The sequence below is a fragment of the Nicotiana sylvestris genome, chromosome 3 (assembly GCF_000393655.2).
Source record: "Nicotiana sylvestris chromosome 3, ASM39365v2, whole genome shotgun sequence".
Lineage (NCBI taxonomy): Eukaryota > Viridiplantae > Streptophyta > Magnoliopsida > Solanales > Solanaceae > Nicotiana > Nicotiana sylvestris.
Window position 1 is genome coordinate 142961848 of NC_091059.1, and position 22410 is coordinate 142984257.

Consider the following 22410-nt stretch of genomic DNA (forward strand, 5'->3'; position numbering starts at 1 on the left):
TTGGTTGGAAGAAAGAAAAGGATAATAATAATTTTATTTGATGTGGAATAGAAAGGAAAGAAGAGGTTTCATTAGAGAGGACAGTTGAGCGGAATTTCAAAAACCATAAGAGTTCTTGTTTATGACCTTGTTATTTTTTCCTCCTCTCCCTAGGGCCTAAACTTCAGCCACACATCCAATTCATACTGTTGATATTTTGACACAACTACCACAAGTTTGGCGAAAAAAGCCACGTGCCAGACAGTATCCTATTCCTATTTGTGTCATTCGCCCAAAAAAATTTTAGGGACTAAAAGGAAAGGAGAGGAATTTTAAAGCACGCTGGACATGATTTTCCTTAAGCGCCAGAATTTAAATACATGCTGGGCAAGATTTCCCTTAACAGCTGTTAATCTGTTATGGTGATTCTCAGGATTTTGCCAGAATGCTGAAAAATTCTGGTGATCGTCAAGATTACTGGCGCTTCAAAGTTATGGCGTTTAAGGAAAATTCTGCCCAACATGAGCATTTTTCCCAAAAATGCATCAGAACTACCAAAAAAGAACAGAAAAGCATCAGATTATGCCAGGAAAGTGAATGCAGCTCCAAAAACTAATAGTCGTACTGTTTCTTAGGAGACCCTTGTAAAATATAAGATTTATTCCAAAACAGCATCAGAATTACCAAAAAAGATCAGAATTTTGCTGGGAAAGTGGACACAGCTCTAGAAGCTAATATTCCTACTATTTCTTAGGAATTTGAAATCTAAATCACTTTGTGATCTATAATGTCAGAGGATAATGAAAGAATATATACTGAGGACCCGTCAAAATTGTTGAAGACTGTATGAACAAGAACGACAATATCTCAGGATATATCAACACATACTGACCCTGTGCCTTTGAGACCAAGTATGATTTTCGACATGCATTAATCTGGACAGAAAGGCCTCATATACAGAGATCAGCCATTACGAATCCAGGACTAATTTTTATCTCAGGCACCCAAAGCGAGGCAAGATCTAGATAAAAAAAAAACTGGGGGAAAACAGAGTAAAAGCATAGAGAAGTCAAAATGATGAAACAGCAAGAACACAAATTTTAGGTGATGCTATGGATTCATCATGATGCTAGTTGCATTTTTTTGGACAAAAAACTAATAACCTCAATCAAACACCGCGGATGTTCTGCAAGATCAATATAATTAGGAGGATTGACTAAGATAGTAACTCCCTTTCCCAATATAATCTTGAAGAAGTACAATCAAAATTAATTTCGGAGTTCACATTTGCTGTTAGGTTTTCCAAAGTCGAGTAAATTATATTACAAAAATGATGTGTTCTATCATCTACATAAAAAAATTGAACCTTGTTGTTTAGTTCAATCCAACTATATCCAGGATCCTTCTTATACTGCAGATTTCTCAATACTTTCCTCGCTCTCATCTTCTGCGACCACCTGCCAAATCCTGCATACATATTGGACATGATAACACAGCCGGATGTAGACTTGGGATCCAACGAGAACAGTTTCTCAGCCACCCTCTCACCAATTTCCACATCCATCCAGAACCAACAAGCATTAAGCAGTGCAACAAAAATAATGCTATCTGGTTCAATATGCATTCTGTTAACAAGCTTCTCAGCTTCATGTAGATGGCCTGATCTACCAAGAAGATCTACCAAGCACGTGTAGTGTTCCAGGGTGGGTGTTATACCATATTGTTCTTGCATAACGTGGAAAAGTCTTGTGCCCTCCCCCACCAGACCTACACGAGTACAAGCCAATAAGACACCCACAAAAGTTGCTGCATTTGGATCGATTCCTTCGTCTAACATTTGGTGAAAACATTTAAGCGCCTCAGAGCCAAGCCCATGATGTGCATACCCATTAATCAGAGCTGTCCATGCTGCTACATTAGGAAAAGCAATGCTGTGAAACGACGCTTGAGCATCACCAAGGCTCCCACATTTGGAGTACATGTCAACAAGAGCTGTTCCAACATAGTTATTGGATCCGAATGGAGTTTTAATCAAATCTGCGTGAATCAATTTACCTTGCTGAAGTGATCCAAGGCAGGAGCAAGCGTGAAACAGGAGAGCAAATGTTGACCTAGTTTGGCTAATTGCTAACCTTCTCATGGTCGTATACAACTTTAACGCACTCTCATGTTGATCATTTTGGGTATATCCTGAAATCATAGAATTCCAAGTAACAGAATTTTCCTGTACTTTGGCTTCTTCAAAAAGCTGGACAGCTTTATCGATTCCACCATTCCTTGAGTACACAGTAATCATGGTATTGAGGGAAATTAAAGTTCTTTCCGGCATCTCCAGAAACAACTGTTTTGACTCCTCCACTAGGCCAGACATGGCATATCCTTTGATCATCAAACTGTATGAAGCAGGATCCCGCTTGATTAATCCGTTAAACAGTGATCGAGCTACCCCAATCCTGCCTGCCTTGATTAGCCCTCCAATCAGCAAGTTTGAATCATTTAAGGAAGGATTAACTAGTGCACTATAGACCAACATAGCATCATCAAGAACCTCACAATTACAATAAAAATCAACCAGTGCACCAGAAACTGAATTATCCCACTCAAACCCAAGCTTCACTACCAACCCATGAAGTGCTCTACCCTCATAAAAAGATCCCAATCTACCGGAAGCCCTCAAAGCACAGTCCAAGGTGTATTCATTCGGGACCACGTTATCATCCTCTCTCATTGACCTAAACAACTCTAAAGCCTTGTGACATCCACCTTCAACCTTTGAGTATCCAGAAATCAAAGTGGTCCAAGCAACAACATCATGGGTTGGCATTTTCCTAAAAATCTCAAAAGCATCAGTTAGCAGATTACATTGAACATATCCCGCAAGCATCAAGCTCCATAACAACTCATTCTCCTGATGCAACACATCAAATACCATCCTCGCATCTTCAATTTCACAACAAGTGGAGTAAAGATACAATATAGCACTACCCACAAAACGAAAACTTTGATATCCAGATTTCAAGACTAGCCCATGGACTTGCTTGCCACGGCTGAGCGACTGTGATCGAGCACAAACACTTAGAACTGAGGAAAAAGTAGATTCATTTAGCTCCATATAGCTGCCGTGCATCAAAGAAACTAACTTTAACGCTTCGGTGAACTTTCCCCATTCGGAATACCCAGAAATAGTGGTATTCCATGAGACAACGGTTCTCTCAGGCATTTCGTCGAACAGCTTTCGAGCTGGTTCAATTGAACCCTCTTTCATTAGCTCTGTTATGGCTTTGTTAGTGGAGACAACGACGTCGGACTTCGATGGCGGAGCATTATTTCTATAGTAGCATATGTTCGAAAAAAATCTCAGACTCCCTTTCCAGCGGTGATGCTTCCAGGGACCCGTAAATAATGGCCTTATAATCATTTCTTTATTTTTACTATCCTATCAAAGCAAACGGAGGCGACAGTAAAAATAAATTTTCAAGATGGTTGCAATCTACGAGTTTTGGTCAGACTGATACAGTTTCTCCTCCGTAAAAACTCATGCAGACACATGACTTTGGCCTTTTTTGGGATATAATTTTTAGCTTATGAAAGGTTAACATTTTATTTATTTTAAATAAATATCATTTAAAAAAAATTATATTCTATAGATACTTTTTATGTTTATAGCAAAATATTTAATTTTGGTTAAAATACTACCCTAAGCCACTAAATATGCTATTTAGTTACACAATTTTCTTTCTCTCTCTACTTTGATACATCTCATTCTCTTCCCCAATCCCATTAAAATTTTCGCCTCCTCCTCCTAACGACATCTTCTCTTTGATTCACGTTAATCAATCCTTCAAAATCCAACGACCAGCAACACAACAACAACAAGCCCTAACCCGGAGACTCAATCATGCCGAAGCAAATCCACGAAATCAAGGATTTCCTTCTCACAGCAAGAAGGAAAGATGCACGATCTGTCAAGATCAAGAAGAATAAGGATATGGTCAAATTCAATGTTCGCTGCTCCAAGTACCTCTACACACTCTATGTGTCCGACTTTGAGAAGGCCGACAAGTTGAAGCAGTCACTTCCTCCAGGTTTGAGCGTGCAAGATCTTTGAAGATGGAAGGACTATTTTGCTACAAGGCGAAAATTAGGGTTTGTTCTTGAGCAAAGACGACGGAGTTTGGGGTGGAGCAACTTGATTTTTTGTTAATATATTTCAATGCATTTTCAACGTATCACGTTGTATTTTCATGTATTTCATTGTATTCATTGTCTTTTTTTCATTGTAATTCAATGTATCTCGCTGTATTCCGTGTATTTCATTGTATTCATTGTCTTCTTTTTCATTGTATTTCAATGTATCCCGCTGTATTCTATGTATTCATATGTTTTTTTAATTAATACAATTTATGTATTTAGATGTATTATATAATTTCTCTAAAGATTGCTATATTTTTGGAGTTTTTTCCAATTGAAAATCTTTTTTATAATCGGAAATACAAATTTAGTGTATTATAATTGAGTTTGTTGAGTTATATTAGGAGTCTATTATGTTAATTGATACACTTTCCGTTTAGAAACAGCGTAATCCCCTATTTCACGCCGTGAATACAGTCGAATACAGTAATCTGTCCAGATGTAATCCCATGTTTCACGCCATGAATATAGTCGAATACATTCTAATACAACAACTGATTAGCTGGACTTCCCTGATTCACGCTCATTTTTGCTACTGTATTCATGAATACAATAGCTTAAATACATCATATAACCACAGAAAAGGTATTTATAACTATAGATGGCTAATTACTACTAAAAGATAGTGCTTTATGAAAATTTCTCTTTTTTCTCACCATAAAATGACTCAAGTTCATTTGGACAAATAGCCGTTTAACTGTTGATTAAAAATCAGCCATTATTTTTAAATTAATCAGAATTAAATCACTCTTTAATGGAGTAATAATATTTGAACAATAATATCCCTCCACATATCGTTGGCACACAACGACTTCTTTATAAAAGCGTCTTCTCTTCTCCTTCTCCTTCTCCTTCTCAAGCTCATAAGAGTTTTATTTATAAAAATTCGAATTCCAGGACAATATTATGAAGTTTAAACTTCTATAAGTGAACTTTAGGATACTTCAATTTGCACTTCAAAATTTCAAGAAAATGTCATGTCATCATAATGATATTAGGCATATTTTTACGACATTTTAATATCGACTTGCCCGTATCTACAATATATTAAAAGCAGGAACCTTTTTAGCTAAAAGCTAAATTACTATATTACCCTTATTTTAGTATATTTATACGAAATTACCCTTCACTTAAATTGTTTTTTTTTTAAAAAAACCTTCGCAATTCGCACCCTCTCCTCGGCAGACGCCTATTACCTTCATCGATCATCTTCCCAAACAGTTGCACCGGTTAATATCAGAATCCCATGACAGCTTTCTCTCAATCTAAGTTTTTGTCCATTAAAGCAACATGTATATTTTTCAATTAGTCCTTTCCTACCCAGTTTTCCTAATCTCTTTCTTTATCAGATTTTCGGTGCTATTACCATTTCATCTTCCCAGCCCTAATCCTAGCCGCTATTTATCTTTGGAAAAGTTAATTTGTAAGTTCCTTGGTTTTGTCTTCTAAGTTACTTTGTTTTGTTTTTTTCGTTGATTTTATTATAATTTTACCTTAAATGATTTTTGAATCGTTGTTTACAGTTGTTCCCCTGAGATATATTCTTTGACACAGTTAAAATTTGGAGATCACTTACGTTGAATGAATTTGAATTTTTACGGTTTGAATAAAGTTTACTTGAAATTGCTTTTTTCTGCCTTACTTTTTAAATTTCTCCGTAGCCATTGTTTGCTGTTATTGATTCAATATGTAAATATAACTTCTACAGAAAATGCTTCATACCCTCCATAATGCCTTCTTTAAATTATGATTTAAATAGTTAACATGGTAACACTAAATCAAGAAAACACAATTTATGGTGTGTTTATGGAGAAGAAAGGGTAAACATTCTTTAGCAATGAATGTGTTGTGAAGGATGCTGAAATCTTGTATAACAAATAAAACGGATTATTAGAAGAAGTATTTCCTATGAAGGAGCGGCAGAAGAAATCAAACAGATATTGACAAGAAAAAATCTTGAAAAAATCATCTCATATCTTATTGATCAACATGAGAAATATGAAAAATTCCGAAAGAATCCATATATCTGTGAATAATCTATTGACCATTTTTTATTATTTGCTACCAAGGGTTAAGCGAACCAAAGGCTTCAGAAGTTGTCGGGTTCCTCTCAAACGGAAAAGAAGACAAACAAATTGTGCAAAGGAAGAATTAAAAACCTTGTGGAATAGTCAATGGTAATAGGTTTTAGACGGATGAAAATTGCAAAAAATACTAGAGCCTCCCATCATGAATATTATTACTTCCAGTTGTTTCTAATGAAAATACTAATCCCGCACCTTAGTTCCTACACTTACTTTGTACAATGTATCTCTATTAAGTTGTTTTACAACGGTTAGATCAGTAGTATATATCTCAATTTTCCTTGTACTCTTGGCTTCGATATATGTAAAATGCATATATATTGAAATATTAACTTAAACAAATTTTTACCGGAGTTTTATTCTTACTATATTGTTGCCTTATAAATTGTTGTAACAACCTTTCTGCTGCTGCTATTGTGAATCTCTGCGCGGTCATTTTATGTAGAAAATTTCTTCCCTATAAATTAAGGCAAAGCAACGACAAAACAAGTGCTGGCGATGGTTTGTATGATGTTGTATTGAAATACTTGAGGAATTTTATTCTTATATGAAATTTATGAATCTGCTTGTAAATTATTTTTCCACGCCCACATTTGCAAGTACCTTAGTTAAACTTAATACTTCTATAAAACTATTAGATTACTCTTTTATTTTATGATCTACTCATGCCCACGCGTCACAATAAGTATCCGAATCAAAGTATGTTATATTCTTGCTTAGTTCTACCCATTTCTGTATGTGTAGATATAACTGTTACGCAACACCTTCTTGATGTTCTTTGGAAGGGCAACGTAAGGCTAAGCAATCGATGTCAGTACGGTTGCTGTCCGCCAATGAGATCCCCTCCGCACGCTAGACTAGATTGTCGGTACCGTGCGGGAAAACCGATGTCACGAGCAATTGCGGAAGCTGAGAGAGAATTGGGTTTTGAATGATGATGATGATTTTATTGATGACTGAAATGCTGATTACAAAAGATGCGGCATCGAGGGGGAGAGACATCAGTACAGAAAATTGCTTGCTTGAAAATGTTTGATTGTTTGGTCCCCCTTAATAATGCTTAAAAAAAAACCAACATTACATGACTAGTCCTAATAAAGTTGTAGAAGCACACTGAATGAAAATGATGTAAACTAGCCTATAATTACAATGAAAAGGACTTAGTTTATTACAAGGTAGAACTAAGTCCGATGACAACAACTTTGTCTTGCGGGTCAGGGTCTGCGCGCGCGTTGCTGTGGGCGCGCACAACACTTGCTGTGTTGGCCTGAGGCTGGGCGCTGGTGCTTGGCATCAAGGTCTGTGCGCGAGGCGTTCCTGGAATGGGCCTGCAGCTGGGCGCTGGCGAGGCATCAAGATCTGCGCGCGCGACATTGTCAGGGCGCGGCGCTGTTGTCATTGGCCAGCCCTTGGGTGCTGGCGAGAGGCATCGGTGGGGAGACAGAGGCACATGCACTCTTGTCACTTGGCGCAGCCAAGACCACGGGGCCGACCATGGCGCTAGGCATTGTGAGGCTTGCTAGGCCGCCATGGGGCGCGACCAAGGGGTCATGGGGCGTGCTTGGAAAGCAGCCCATGACATTTTCCCTCACCTGAGTTGGCGCCGTCCTCGGAGTCTTATGATGATGATGATGATGATGATGATGATGCTTCTGGTGGTTGTTGGATGGGAGGTCTGCGCCCCTCTATTCTATGAGCTTGCTATTGTAGCGACGCAATGATTTCATGCGGCTGACATGGAAGACTGGATGGATCTTCCACCAGGATGGAGTTTTCACGTGGTATGTGGACTTCCCAATGCGTTTTTCAATGGGCAGGGGCCCGATGTATTTTTGTTGCAGGCGAGGGTCATGGGTCCTCTCTGCAAACAAGTACCGCTTTGGGATGCATAGCATTACTTTGTCCTCTGTTTGATGTTGGGCAAAGCAAAGATTTTGTTCGGTGAATCTTTTTTCCCGCTCTTGGGCTTTGACGAGATAGCTCCGCACTATCCCCATGTTGCGCTCCCATTCGCTCGAGAAGTTGGCAGCTCGAGGAGATTTCGGCATGGTTGATGCATTCACCGTTTGCAAGAGAAGCGGTTGCTGTCCGGTAACAAATTCAAAAGGTCTTTTGTTTGTATGATGGCTCTTTTGAGAATTGAAACACAGTTGAGTAGCATCCAAGAGCTTCACCCAATGCTTCTGTGATCCGGTTGCAAAGTTGACGAGATTTTCTTCCAGCATGTCATCGAACCGATCTGTCTGGCCATCCGATGGTGGATGGATGTCTGAGTTGTGACTCAATGTTGACCCAAAACACCTGAAGAGATGGGTCCAAAAGTTGCTAGTGAAGCGTGAGTCGCGCCTACTAACAATGTCTTTGGGCAGGCCCTAATGTTTGACAATGTGCGAGAAGAAGAGTCGAGTTGTATCTTCTTCTGATGCGTTTTGCGGGGCTGCTATGAAGGTTGCATAGTTTGAAAACTGATCTATGACAACCATGATAGATGTAAGATTACCAACTTGGGGCAATCCCGTGATGAATCTGTGGGAAACACTTTCCCATAGTCTCTGAGGGACATGTAATGGTTGCGAGGGTCCTTTCTGTGATGAGTGATCCGACTTGTCCTTGTGGCATGGCTGACAAGTCTTCACATGCTGAGGAGCGTCACCAGTCTCTTGAGGCCGATGACATGATGGCTGATTTTTGCTGCGAAGGGTAGCCGGAACCAGGGTTCATGTCTGTTGACTACCTTCTCCAACTGCATGGCCGAGATGTTTTCAGCGGCCATCTTTATGGGAAAGCATGGTATGGTGCAGGGTTTAGCCCCATTTCCTCCCATCATCAGGAACATGTTGACATATGGTACCGGTATGGTGTTTGTTTGCCTCATGAACTCCAAACCCACTATGATGTCGAAGTCATCTATGATTGCGATGCGCAGGTCGATGCTTCCTTTGTATGGGCCAAGTTTCACTAGGACATTTGTAGCTGTTCCACCCAATGTCTGGGGTGGTGAGTTGATAGCCTTAACGCGACCTTTGCTCTTTTGCACCACAAGACCCAAGCGCTCTACTTGAGTTGACGACAAGTAGTTGTGGGTGGCACCCGTGTCTATCAATGCGTGAAGGGGCTTGCCGTTCACTTTCAATTCGATGAATATTAGGGTCCTCGCTTGTTTAGGAGGTCTCTCGTCCATATTTTCCTTCCCTTTCTTGGTGATTGGGGCTGAGATTTTCTTAGGAGGACATGCACCGGTCCCCGCTAAGGCATGCGGGATAGAGCCAACAATTGCATTGAAGGCGCCTACCTGGTCTTCTTCTGATGTGTCTGACTCATCCTCGACAGTCTGATGAGCATTGACCTTTATGTTTGGGCATTCATTGTTCCAATATGCCCCGCCGCAATGACGACATTCTGAGGGAGGCTTTCTCCCCTGATTATTGTTGATGGATGCAGCACTGTTGCTGCTGGAGGGAGGAGTCTTAGTTTTGGATGCACTCCGATCTCCCCCACTTTTGCTTGGGCCACCATTGCTGGGATGGTTCCCGTTGAATCCCCCTCGGACAGACGGCTGGGGCCTATCATTCTGAGTTCCCAAATGATAATCGCCAAGGCATTCTGTAGCTTGAATGACCTTGGGCAGGGTGTCTACCCGTTGTCTCTATAGTTCCATACGGGCATGAGGTTTCAAACCTTCTATGAATGCGAAGATTTTGTCTTTGTCCCCCATATCGCGTATGTTTATCATGAGTGCATAGAATTCGCGCACGTACTCCCGCACTGATTTGGTGTGGCAGAGTTCCCGTAGCTTTCTCCTTGCATTGTATTCCACATTTTTGGGGAAGAACTGTAGGCGTATGACTACCTTCAATTCATCCCATGTCTGGAGAGTATCTTTACCGGCCTTGATGGCTTCATATTTGACCCGCCACCAAAGTTTGGCATCGCCTTGAAGATACATGGCAGCAATCGCTACCTTTTTGGATTCTTCCAAATGGCTCACGGCATCGAAGTATTGTTCGATGTCGAAGATGAAGTTTTCCACTTCTTTAGCATCCCGGGATCCATCGTATGGCTTTGGCTCTGGTATCTTAAGCTTTTGTGGAATGGGGGTGAAGTTTGTTGCACCCCTGATGTGGTTGTCGCCTCCTCGAAGTAGGCTTTGTAGGGCAGCATTGATAACATTGAGCTTGCCTGTCAAGTCGTCTATGGTTTGCTGCATGGCAGTTAGTCTGTCTGCCTCTTATTGCCGATGGGCTACATCGTCGGCACGCTCCTGTTGGAGGTCCTCAAATTTGCTATGAATATTGGTAGTTTCGATGGCTGCCGTTTGTCAGTCATCGTTAGAGTCACGACTGATGTTTGCAATGTCATTTTCTGCCTGCCGCATTCAGCGGTCCAGGTCGTCCAACCTTTGCAATAGGTTGTTGTTTTGATCAGGCACCGTATCCACGATGGGTCGTAACCGGTCAACCGTCTCTTCTAGGGATGCTAGACGCTCCCCATGATTCACCATGGTCAGAAAAGGTGATGATGACAAATGTGTTCCCTCGTCCGATGTCGAACCTAGGCTCTGATACCAACTGTTACGCAACGCCTTCCTAATGTTCTTTGGAAGGGCAACGTAAGGCTAAGCAACCGATGTCAGTACGGTTGTTGTCCGCCAATGAGATCCCCTCCGCACGCTAGACTAGATTGTCGGTGCCGTGCGGGAAAACCAGTGTCACGAGCAATTGCGGAAGATGAGAGAGAATTGGGTTTTGAATGATGATGATGATTTTATTGATGACTGAAATGCTGATTACAAAAGATGCGGCGTCGAGGGGAAGAGACACCAGTACAGAAAATTGCTTGCTTGAAAATGTTTGATTGTTTGGTCCCCTTAATAATGCTTAAAAAAAAAAACCAACATTACATGACTAGTCCTAATAAAGCTGTAGAAGCACACTGAATGAAAATGATGTAAACTAGCCTATAATTACAATGAAAAGGACTTAGTTTATTACAAAGTAGAACTAAGTCCGATGGCAGCAACTTTGTCTTGCGGGTCAGGGTCTGCGCACGTGTTGCTGTGGGCGCGCGCGACACTTGCTGTGTTGGCCTGAGGCTGGGCGCTGGTGCTTGGCATCAGGGTCTGTGCGCGAGGTGCTCCTGGAATGGGCCTGCAGCTGGGCGCTGGCGAGGCATCAGGATCTGCGCGCGCGACATTGTCAGGGCACGCGACGCTGTTGTCATTGGCCAGCCCTTGGGCGCTGGCGAGCGGCATCGGTGGGGCGACAGAGGCGCATCCGCGCTTGTCACTTGGCGCAGCCAAGACCACGGGGCTGACCATGACGCTAGGCATTGTGAGGCTTGCTAGACCGCCATGGGGCGCGGCCAAGGAGTCATGGGGCGTGTCTGGAAAGCAGCCCATGACATAACTCGTGTAAAGAAGCTTAATTTAATAAGCCGATTTTAATTAAAGGCGTCAGACATACGTTGTATGCTCATGGCATTATAATAGTCTCCGCTTAATATTTTGCAAACTGGAAGTTAGATTTAAGTTCCTACTGTATGCTCAAGCTATTTTGATTTCACCTGATATTTTACCTATACAATAGTTGTATCGCTCGCTCCAATATTAATCAGTTTAGTGCTCCTCTAACAGGTCTCTAAGATTGCTTGCTCAAACAATTGGTAATACTTCACTTTTTAGTTATTATTCTTATTCCAATATTTTCACTAAACTAATGAAAGCTATTGCCAGCATAGATTGTTCTTGTTTTACCCTCTCTCATTAATATTTTCAAGCTGCCAGTTAGATTAAGGGACCTATTGTCTACTTAAGCTATTTCGAATTCACTTAATGTTTTCATAGATAACAGTTTATATCGCTCGCTCCAATATTAATTAGTTTAGTAACCTTTTAACAGGTCTCCAGGATTGCTAGCTCAAACAGTTGGTAATACTTCACTTCTTAGTTATTTACAATTATTTCAATGTTTTCACTACATTATAAAAGCTACTGCCAACATGTTCCTGTTTTTACGAATATTTTAAGCTACCGTCTATTTGAAATGACAAAAGAAACATAATAGAAATCACAAACCTATTACTATTATATTATTTTCCTTCGTCCATTTAACCATCTCAGGTTCAGATCAAATGGCGACTGAAATAGAATTTTCAAAATAATACATACCTATTAGCAAAGCACCAAAATATTCGGTCGATCAGGTTAAGTACAGTAAAACCATACAAAAACCCAAGGCGCAAAGGTGTTTTCAGAACTCTTTATATATGTTGATGAAGAGGTAATACCATTTTTTATTTTTACTCTATACTTTATTAATTTATATTGTTTTGTTTATGACATAAAATGTATGTTGCATCTTCAATACGAGACAAAACTCCAAGCAACACTTCAATCAAATTTATTTGTTTACTTTTCGTTCGTGAGTCAATTGATTTTTTTTTTTTTTTTTTTTGCGTGGATGATTACGCACGCGCTTGAAATATTCATCTTCGCACCAGTCACAGTCCAACAGAGGGCAAGTGCTTTAATTACTCTTATCTTTTTTATTTTCTTGAGAGAAGTTTACTATTTTTCCTACTATACTTGTACTTAAATCATATATATCTAATAATGCTGTATTCTGGCCCGGGCCCGGGCCTTAGTGGGCCTAACGGGCTGGGCTTCGTGGTCCCGGGCTTCGTGGTCCTGGGCTCTGGCGGTTCCGGGTTTCGTGGGCTCAATGGGTGGAACCGGACCGTGACGGGCCTAAGCCCACATGGTCCTGTGCTTAACGGGCCGGGCTCGTGGGCTTCGCGGGCCTAGCGGTTTTTTTTTTTTTTTTTTAAAGACAATTTCTTGTAGTGTCATGGCTATACTAAAAATATATATGTAGTATATATGTAGATCTAATTATTAAAGTGCTTGACGAAAAAGAAAATAACAAAACAATAGTAAACACACTAAATTGTCATGCATAATATATTGTCTTGTAGTATATATATTGTATCTTATGTATATATATTCTCTAATATATTTTCTTGTAGTATATATATTGTATCTTATGTATATATATTCGCATAAAATATTTTCTTGTAGTATATATATTGTATCTTATGTATATATATTCGCATAATATATTGTCTTGTAGTATATATATTGTATCTTATGTATATATATTCTCTTATATATTTTCTTGTAGTATATATATTGTATCTTATGTATATATATTCGCATAATATATTGTCTTGTAGTATATATATTGTATCTTATGTATATATATTCTCTTATATATTTTCTTGTAGTATATATATTGTATCTTATGTATATATTGTAGCTTATAAATAATTCTAAGTATAGACAAAGAAATATTGCGAAAAGATATTCATGGGTAGAAGCAATAAATTTTATTACCAAAAATGGCATATCTTTCTTAGTCATCCTTCCCCCAATGGAATGAGCACAACAAGGTACTAATACCACCATTAGAAGGAAAAAAACTAAGGAAGATGTGCCAAAATACAAGTTACATATTAGTCTATGTATTATCTCTAACAAATCTCATAAATCCTTCAAGGTTCGGAGGAGGTTGCGTTGGTGGTGGTGGAAAAGAAGCTTGTTCATCACCACTTCCGGGCGAAGCCGAATCCTCCGCAAGTTCCGCTATCATTTCTTCATAAGCTTCATCTATCGCCGGTTGTGCTTCTGCAATTCCAAAGTTTCTTCTTTCCGAGCGGATCCAATCTCCGTACCCGCGAGGGGACAAGGGAGTTTTTTCCAATTAAAGGACAATCGAAAGGGGATTTATTTGTTTATTTCAGAGTCGCCACTTGGGAGGTTTAGGGTGTCCCAAGTCACCAATTTTAATCCCGAATCGAGGAAAATAATGACTCTATATTACAGTCTGCGTACCAGAAATCTAGATAAGGAATTCTGTTAACCCGGGAGAAGGTGTTAGGCATTCTCGAGTTCCGTGGTTTTAGCACGGTCGCTCAACTGTTATATTTGGCTTATTTATCTGATTTTTAATACAATATGAACTTATGTGCAAATTTATCTTTTAACCGCTTTATTATTATTGTTTTTACAAGAATGTGAACATCGCTTAAAATATATCTTTGGACTGTGTCACATGAAATGCACCCACAATCCGAAACATATTTTATTTGATGTTTTAGGATTTGGATTTGGGTCGCATGAAATGCGCACCCGAGTTTAAGAAAAATTAAATTATTGAAGACGCGCCTAAGCAACTAGCGCATTATTATTTTTGCGGAGGCCGTGGAATTCGCTAAACAACCCTCATGAATTCTAAGTAATTTTAAACAGGTATTTACTGAGGGCCACGCAATTTGTATTTTTATTCGGCGAGGCTCATCTCATTCTTTTTTTTTTTTTTAAAAGAATTTGCAACGTCATGGAAATGCATCTCAGGCCACGCCACAATCAATGCGCCCGTGACTAGAGACATATTTCGACTCCGTTGAGATTTGGATTTGGGTCACATAAATGTGCACCCGAGTTTAAGAAGGTAAGGTTTATTAAAGCGTGTCCTAAAGAGACTAACGTGTTGTTATTTTAGGAGGGTTGTGAGATTTGCTAAACAACCCGTCCTGGAAACTAAATGCTTCAATAATATACATTTAACAAGGGCCCCGCATATGCGCGTTTTGTTTATTTTCATCGAGGCTCATTTCGTTCTTATTTTAAAAGGATATCCTATAGCAACTACGTTTCTTGTCGTGTTTGTCTCTATCAATTGAAAACAGTAGATAATCCTAATTAATTACATGCTTGCAAGTCATTTGTAATGGAATTCGGAAATGCTTAAAAAAAAAAATCGGGACCGAAGCTGCATGCACAGTCGGCCAAACAAATAATCATGGGCCCAAATCCAGCCCACGCGCGGTTGGCCAGACCTGGGCCACTGCTCGTTCGATGCGGGCCTGCCTGGTCTGTCTTCGACCTGGGCTCGACCTTCATGAGGTTGAGGCCCTGAATTTGTGTTCTTTATCTTGAAACATGATTTTAAGAGTCATATATGGCAATTTATTGGAAAGGCAAGAACTTAATTTACAGTGTACAAGTTTCATGCTTGGACTACATTACATCATATATGGCACAGTAAACTAAATCTGAGATGCAACCTAATTCATTGAGACCACCTTTATCTAACAACATACATATATAATTATCATTCGATACCCTATGTTGACCTCAACTAGGCTTGTTAGCTAACTTCAGTATCCCAAAATATGAGCTATTAGACATTACATGACGTTCAACACAACAGTACATGTATATAAACAACATCTGCAGATCTTCTCTTTTATACTCATTGCTCAAACTTTCGAGTTACATTGGTAGTGTAATTGTGTACCTGGTATGGAGAACAAAGAAGGAAGGAATGATCAGCTAGGCAGTATGCAGTAAACACAGCAACAACAGATACTCAGCAACAACACAGCAACAACCAAATAACCACGAAGATGAAGCTCACACGTTGGTCGAACAGCAGACAAATATTCCCAGGAAACAAAATAGGAAACAAGACCAATCGAGAAAAGAACCAGAATATTTTGTGCTATAGCCGACAGAAATTCAATAACCACCAAAGCTCAGTACACAACCACCACAGCTTCAAACAATCAGGAAGACTACAAACTCAATGTTCAGCACACAAAACTCAATGTAGTAGCAATCACAGCTGAAGATACACAGGCTTCTCTTAATGGAACAGTAATCAACCTAGTTAGGATGACCAGCTTGATTTCTTACGCAGTTTTGGACAATGTTCAGTTACAGTATTTTCTGGAAATTTCTTTCTGTTTTTCTTCACTTTTCTTTAACTCACAAAATCCCTCTCAAGACTAAATTTTTTTTTTTCGTTTAAGTTATCAAATGGCCTATTTATAGGCCAAATGAACCAGTACAGCTGAGCTGCCTGCCCTGCCAATTGGCAGAATGCCCATACCCTTTAAGCCCATGCCTAAGCATCTTTGGTGCCAGCCCCTTTGTTCCCCACGCCTGGTCTTTGTTTAATCAAGAGTTATGGGCTCGTTTTATTTATTCATTTTAAGCCCCATACTCTTATGTCTTGTCCCCCATTGGCATTAGTTTAATCCTAATTTAGTACCCCATTTGTCAGCTCACTTAAACTAATTACTTCTGTTCTTTTTAACACCCCAGAATACCCCTGTCAACCTTGATTATTACTGCCCCTGCCTATTGCAGCATCAGGGCATTTTTTATCTGATGAAAGTTCGAACTTAAGACTGCCTGGGCTATACCTTTTCAGTCAGTTTTACAGTGCAAACGATCCATTTCAAACAATCCTGGGTCATACAGTCAGTGGCAAAGCTCAATTAGTCATGCGACATTATTAGCTCATTCGGTTCATTAGTTATAGAAAACTAATCGACGACATTTATCGAGTCGACTATACTAATTATAGCAGGTAATAATCGATCGCTCACATAAACAATACATTTAGGGACCTAAAGGGCATCGGACAATTTTTGTTCAATTACTGGGGCCTATATGAGTTAACTTATCTGACGATTAAACTAATCGACGATCATGTTTATCACAGAGTACATTCAGAATCATACACAGAACACAATCGACCAAATAAAAAGGTCTTTACAGAGAAGAAAGAAATCCGGATGAAAAATAACAAAAATAACAAACAAACACAACGAAACATGCTGACCACTTAATCAAAACTAACACAAAAGAAAGGAAAACTTACCGAAAATGTTTAAATCAAACAGACCCAAATCTGATTCAACTTCGAACTTTTGAGGCCGAACAAACTTTAATCAGGGTGTTCTCACATGAGAACACCTTGATTAAGGTCTATTAGACCTCAAACCCTTGTCAAGACTGGCCGGGTTCCCCAGGTGCATGTGTTTCAAGTTCTGGATTTTCAGATCTGGATTTTTAGGAGTTGTGGGTAGATTCGGACCAAACCAAGCTTGGTTTGGTCACGAGGAAGGTCAGGGGGGTGTCTGGTATGAAGATGGGGTAACTTGGCATAGGTCCGGGTTCGACTCAAATCTTCAAATGAAGATTTGAGACGAACGAAAGTGATTCGAGGCAAATGGATAGTAGATCCATGTTCAGGAGAGTGAGGGGGTCTTAGGGTGTTCAGGAGGTGGTCACCGGCGTCCATGCCGCCGGCTTTAATGGCGAGGGAGATGGGGGCGGCTAGGGTTTCTAATGGGAGGTCCGGGTTTGAGCTTGGGGACGATGGGATGGGGTGTTGGTATAGGGGGCGTGGGGTGTAAGGGAAGGCTTATATATGGTCTAGGGGTTTAGATCTGAGCCGTTGGATCATATGATCTCAACGGCTTGGATCTGATGCTGAGAAATGAGACGGGGTCGTTTGGTAGTTAAACGGGGTCGTTTGATTTAAGTGAGGGGTTGGGTCAGGCTGGTTATTTGGGTCGGGTTTTGAAGCGGGTTACTTGATAGAGGTCCTGAGCCGTTGGATCGAGAGTTTGAACGGCCCAGATTGATTTGCCTGAAACGGCGTCGTTTCAGAAGAGGCCTGGGCAGCCGGACTTGGACTGGGTCAGATCGTTGGTTTGGGCCTGTTTTATTTCATTTCTTTTGGGCCCAAACCGGTTTTCCCTCATTCTTTTACTTTTCTTTTTTTTTCTTCTTTTTTTTTCTCTTTTTTTTTTCTTTTAATAATAATAAAAATAGTGAAATTAAAATCAACAACACTGTGACATTTCCACATAATTATCACAAAATAGTTAAGTAAGTTAAATCACAACCTAGAACGAACGACGCACATATATTCATATTTTTGAATTTTCTTTTAACGACACATATACTTTATATATATATATATATATTTTTTTTATTTTCGTTTGATAATGACTAGATGAAAAATGGACAGACCCACAAACACATGTCACGGACAGATCGAAAAATTGTACAGCGAAACCATTTGTCACTATTTTTATTTTCTTTTGGAGCGATTGTCCGTAAAGCAAAAATCACGTGCTTACAGCTGCCCCTCTTTGCCCGAAGACACGAAGGGTTTTCGCGCAAAGATAAAGCGAGCGATTTTTGCCCGTCCGAATACTCCGTGTGAAGCATTTTTTGAAAAAGATTTGACCGAACCTTTGCTTCAGAGGTTTCCTACATATCCTGGGCTGAACAGGAATCAGGTCAATGTAGTTCGGGAAATTTGGTAGCTGGGACTACCGTGTGACTGTAGTGCTTGTTGTTGTTGTTGTGCGCTGTTGTATGCTGATGTAGGATGCTACTGCTCAACCGATCTCCCTATTACATTGCTCAAAGGAAAACAAGAAGCTAAGCTAAACTGAGGATCCTGAAATCTCATCCATCTTCAACTTGTTCTTGTTGCCTTGCTTTCTTGTCGGCTACCACTTTCCTCCGATGCCTTTATCTTGTGACTTTGGGAGATGATGCTGGTCCTTTGCTGACGTTTGAATGCCAGTTTCATCACTTTGCTTGATCCGCTGGGGACACGACTTTCTTCTTTAAATTTTCCAATGGTTTCTTCAGTGGTATGTTTCTTCATCAACCGTCATACTGGGCATGCTACAACGCTCCCAAACTGCTTCTTTTGAGATGCGTTCCTTTTTCCTTTTGAATTGCGCGCTTGCCTCTGCAGTTGTCTGCTTCTTGGTGCTGGGGATTTTATGGTTTCCTGCTTGGGGCTTTCTGTTGTACCCTTCCGTCTTCAGGTGGGGTGACTGATTCCAAAATCTAGAGCCGAATGTATTCCCGCATTATACTGGTGGGCGACCTAGAACTTAAAAGTATTCCCGCATTATACTGGTGGGCGACCTAGAACTTAAAAGTATTCCCGCATTATACTGGTGGGCGACCTAGAACTTAAAAGTATTCCCGCATTATACTGGTGGGCGACCTAGAACTTAAAAGTATTCCCGCATTATACTGGTGGGCGACCTAGAACTTAAGAGTATTCCCGCATTATACTGGTGGGCGACCTAGAACTTAAAAGTATTCCCGCATTATACTGGTGGGCGACCTAGAACTTAAAAGTATTCCCGCATTATACTGGTGGGCGACCTAGAACCTAAAAGTATTCCCGCATTATACTGGTGGGCGACCTAGAACCTAAAAGTATTCCCGCATTATACTGGTGGGCGACCTAGAACCTAAAAGTATTCCCGCATTATACTGGTGGGCGACCTAGAACTTAAAAGTATTCCCGCATTATACTGGTGGGCGACCTAGAACTTAAAAGTATTCCCGCATTATACTGGTGGGCGACCTAGAACTTAAAAGTATTCCACGCATTATACTGGTGGGCGACCTAGAACTTAAAAGTATTCCCGCATTATACTGGTGGGCGACCTAGAACTTAAAAGTATTCCCGCATTATACTGGTGGGCGACCTAGAACTTAAAAGTATTCCCGCATTATACTGGTGGGCGACCTAGAACTTAAAAGTATTCCCGCATTATACTGGTGGGCGACCTAGAACTTAAAAGTATTCCCGCATTATACTGGTGGGCGACCTAGAACTTAAAAGTATTCCCGCATTATACTGGTGGGCGACCTAGAACTTAAAAGTATTCCTGCATTATACTGGTGGGCGACCTAGAACTTAAAAGTATTCCCGCATTATACTGGTGGGCGACCTAGAACTTAAAAGTATTCCCGCATTATACTGGTGGGCGACCTAGAGCTTAAAAGTATTCCCGCATTATACTGGTGGGCGACCTAGAACTTAAGAGTATTCCCGCATTATACTGGTGGGCGACCTAGAACTTAAAAGTATTCCCGCATTATACTGGTGGGCGACCTAGAACTTAAAAGTATTCCCGCATTATACTGGTGGGCGACCTAGAACTTAAAAGTATTCCCGCATTATACTGGTGGGCGACCTAGAACTTAAAAGTATTCCCGCATTATACTGGTGGGCGACCTAGAACTTAAAAGTATTGAAATTGCTTTCCCGTTCTTCCAGAAAATTTTCGACAATCGGCAGAAAATTTTCTGCCCCGGTTTTTGGTGACTTCCATGGCGTTGCATCTTGCTGCCATCATCAATTCTTTGATCTCCTGCAACAGACAAAAGGATTTAGTCAGTTTTAATCGTGGTGGTGCCTTTCTGGCAAGCCATTTTTCTCTCTTCCCCTTCTCTTGCTCTTTGTCCCCATAATTGGTTGGCGGGCAAAGTTGCCTGTTGGGGGGGTTTCTAGCCTGCTGGGGATTGGTTTTCAGTTTATCCCCTACTCTGCTTTCTCTTTAAACACATGATGTGGGAGTCTGCTTCTAACTCCTGAAACCACTCCCTTTTGGAGCTTACTTCTTCCAACATTTCCGAGCACAATCCCTGCATTGCCTGGGGCCGGCCTTTAAGATTGTTTGTATTATCCTGCATTGGATGAATTCCCCTTTGGTTCCTGGTAGTAAGCTTTGAAAAATCCTTTAAAGACACTTTTTTAGGAAAAGAAATAAAGATATGGAAAAAAGAAAAACTTTCTGAACCAATATTTTGTGGGAGGAGACAATCCACAGAACTTATCTGGAGGACAAAACTGGTCCCCGTGATCATGGCGTGCACCATAGATTCCGACCCAGTCTATTTGTATCGATTGATTTGCTCGATGGTTTGACTTGCTGGGGATGATAAAGGAGTGTTCACTTCGTTTCGAATGTGGTAGCTTTGCTGATCTGTCTTGTCGCCCCATAGTGCCCTTCGAGGGGTTTTCACTAATGAGACTCTCTCTTTTCTCTCATCTCCCGGCGCCTTATGGTGCCTGTGAAGGTTTTCACCACTAAGACTCTCTCATTTCATAGCCCTTATCTTACATCGCCTCTCGGTGCCTGTGAAGGTTTTCACCGATAAGACTCTCTCATTTTATTTCTTTCGAGGAATCGGGGCGTTGTAGATACGACCCTCTCTTCTGGAGACTCCTTCGGCTATCAATTCATTCCCAGTCTTACGATCCTCTTCTTTGCTGGGGATTGGTGTATCATTCTCGGTCTTATTTGCCGGATTTGGCATCTCTCGAACATTGATCGGGAGGTCTTTTGGATGTTGACGTTGGTTTTGGTGTGGGATTGAAGAAGGCTACAAAAATGAAAACAATTTGAAGGGTGATGTGCTACAACTTTTGGAATCAAACCTTTGTTGGAACTTAAAACATAACCTCTGCCCCAGTTCTCTTGTTTTGGGGAATTTATTTTTTATGCTTATGTTGAGCTATGTGCGTTACGCACATTGTGCCTATTATGCACACTATGTACATTATGCATCCTATATTTGCTATGATGCATACTATGTACATTATGCATCCTATATTTGCTATGATGCATACTATGACCGAGCCGTGAGGCGCCTACGTATCCTCTTTGAGGAATCAGGTCAAACGTAGTTCCCACGGTTTTATATTCCTTGATTTTTCTTTTCTTTCTTTTCATTTTCTTTTCCTTTTCTTTTTCTTTTTCTTTTCTTTTCTTTTCCTTTCGTTTCTTTTCCCTTTTTTCGTATCTTTCCCATTAGTGATTCCAAAAGAGGGGTATTGAAAGAATTTGCTCAAGGCTCAAAGGGGGAAGCGAAGGTTAAAAGTGTTTGGATAGAAGAAAGAATTGCCTCCGTCATCTCATTATCCAATAAATGCCAAATACAAACAAATAAACCAAAATTGCCATAATTTAAAGAAATTACGCATAATATCTCTTGACTGCATCTGAATTGATAGCCATGTCGACACATCTACCTTCGACATCTGTCAAACACAAAGCACCGTTGGACAATATTCTGGTCACGATATAAGGCCCTTGCCAATTTGGGGCGAATTTGCCTTTTGCCTCGACCTGATGTGGGAGGATCTTCTTCAATACCTGCTGCCCTACTTCAAACTTCCTGGGGCGCACCTTTTTATTATACGCTCTAGCCATTCTCTTCTGGTACAGCTGACCATGGCACACTGCTGCCAATCTTTTCTCATCTATCAGGCTCAACTGTTCCAAGCGAGCTTTGATCCATTCATCATCATCAATTCCGGCTTCAGCGACAATTCGGAGGGACGGAATTTCGACCTCCGCTGGTATCACGGCCTCAGTTCCATACACCAACAAATAAGGAGTTGTGCCTATGGAAGTCCGGACGGTAGTGCGGTAACCCAACAAAGCAAAGGGCAATTTCTCGTGCCACTGTCTG

At 40.6% G+C, this 22410-nt stretch overlaps 1 protein-coding gene and 1 pseudogene across 1 annotated transcript; one reads left to right on the top strand and one right to left on the bottom strand.

Annotated features, from left to right (window-relative positions):
• Positions 1 to 1164: 1164 nt before the first annotated feature.
• LOC104241811 (pentatricopeptide repeat-containing protein At2g13600-like) lies at positions 1165 to 3487 on the bottom strand. Its single transcript, XM_009796765.2, has one exon. It carries the CDS (start codon positions 3395 to 3397, stop codon positions 1196 to 1198), a length of 2202 nt encoding a protein of 733 aa, XP_009795067.1. The 5' UTR covers positions 3398 to 3487; the 3' UTR covers positions 1165 to 1195.
• A 362-nt stretch (positions 3488 to 3849) lies between these two features.
• On the top strand, positions 3850 to 4095 carry LOC104241812 (large ribosomal subunit protein eL38 pseudogene; annotated as a pseudogene).
• The last annotated feature ends 18315 nt before the right edge of the window (positions 4096 to 22410 follow it).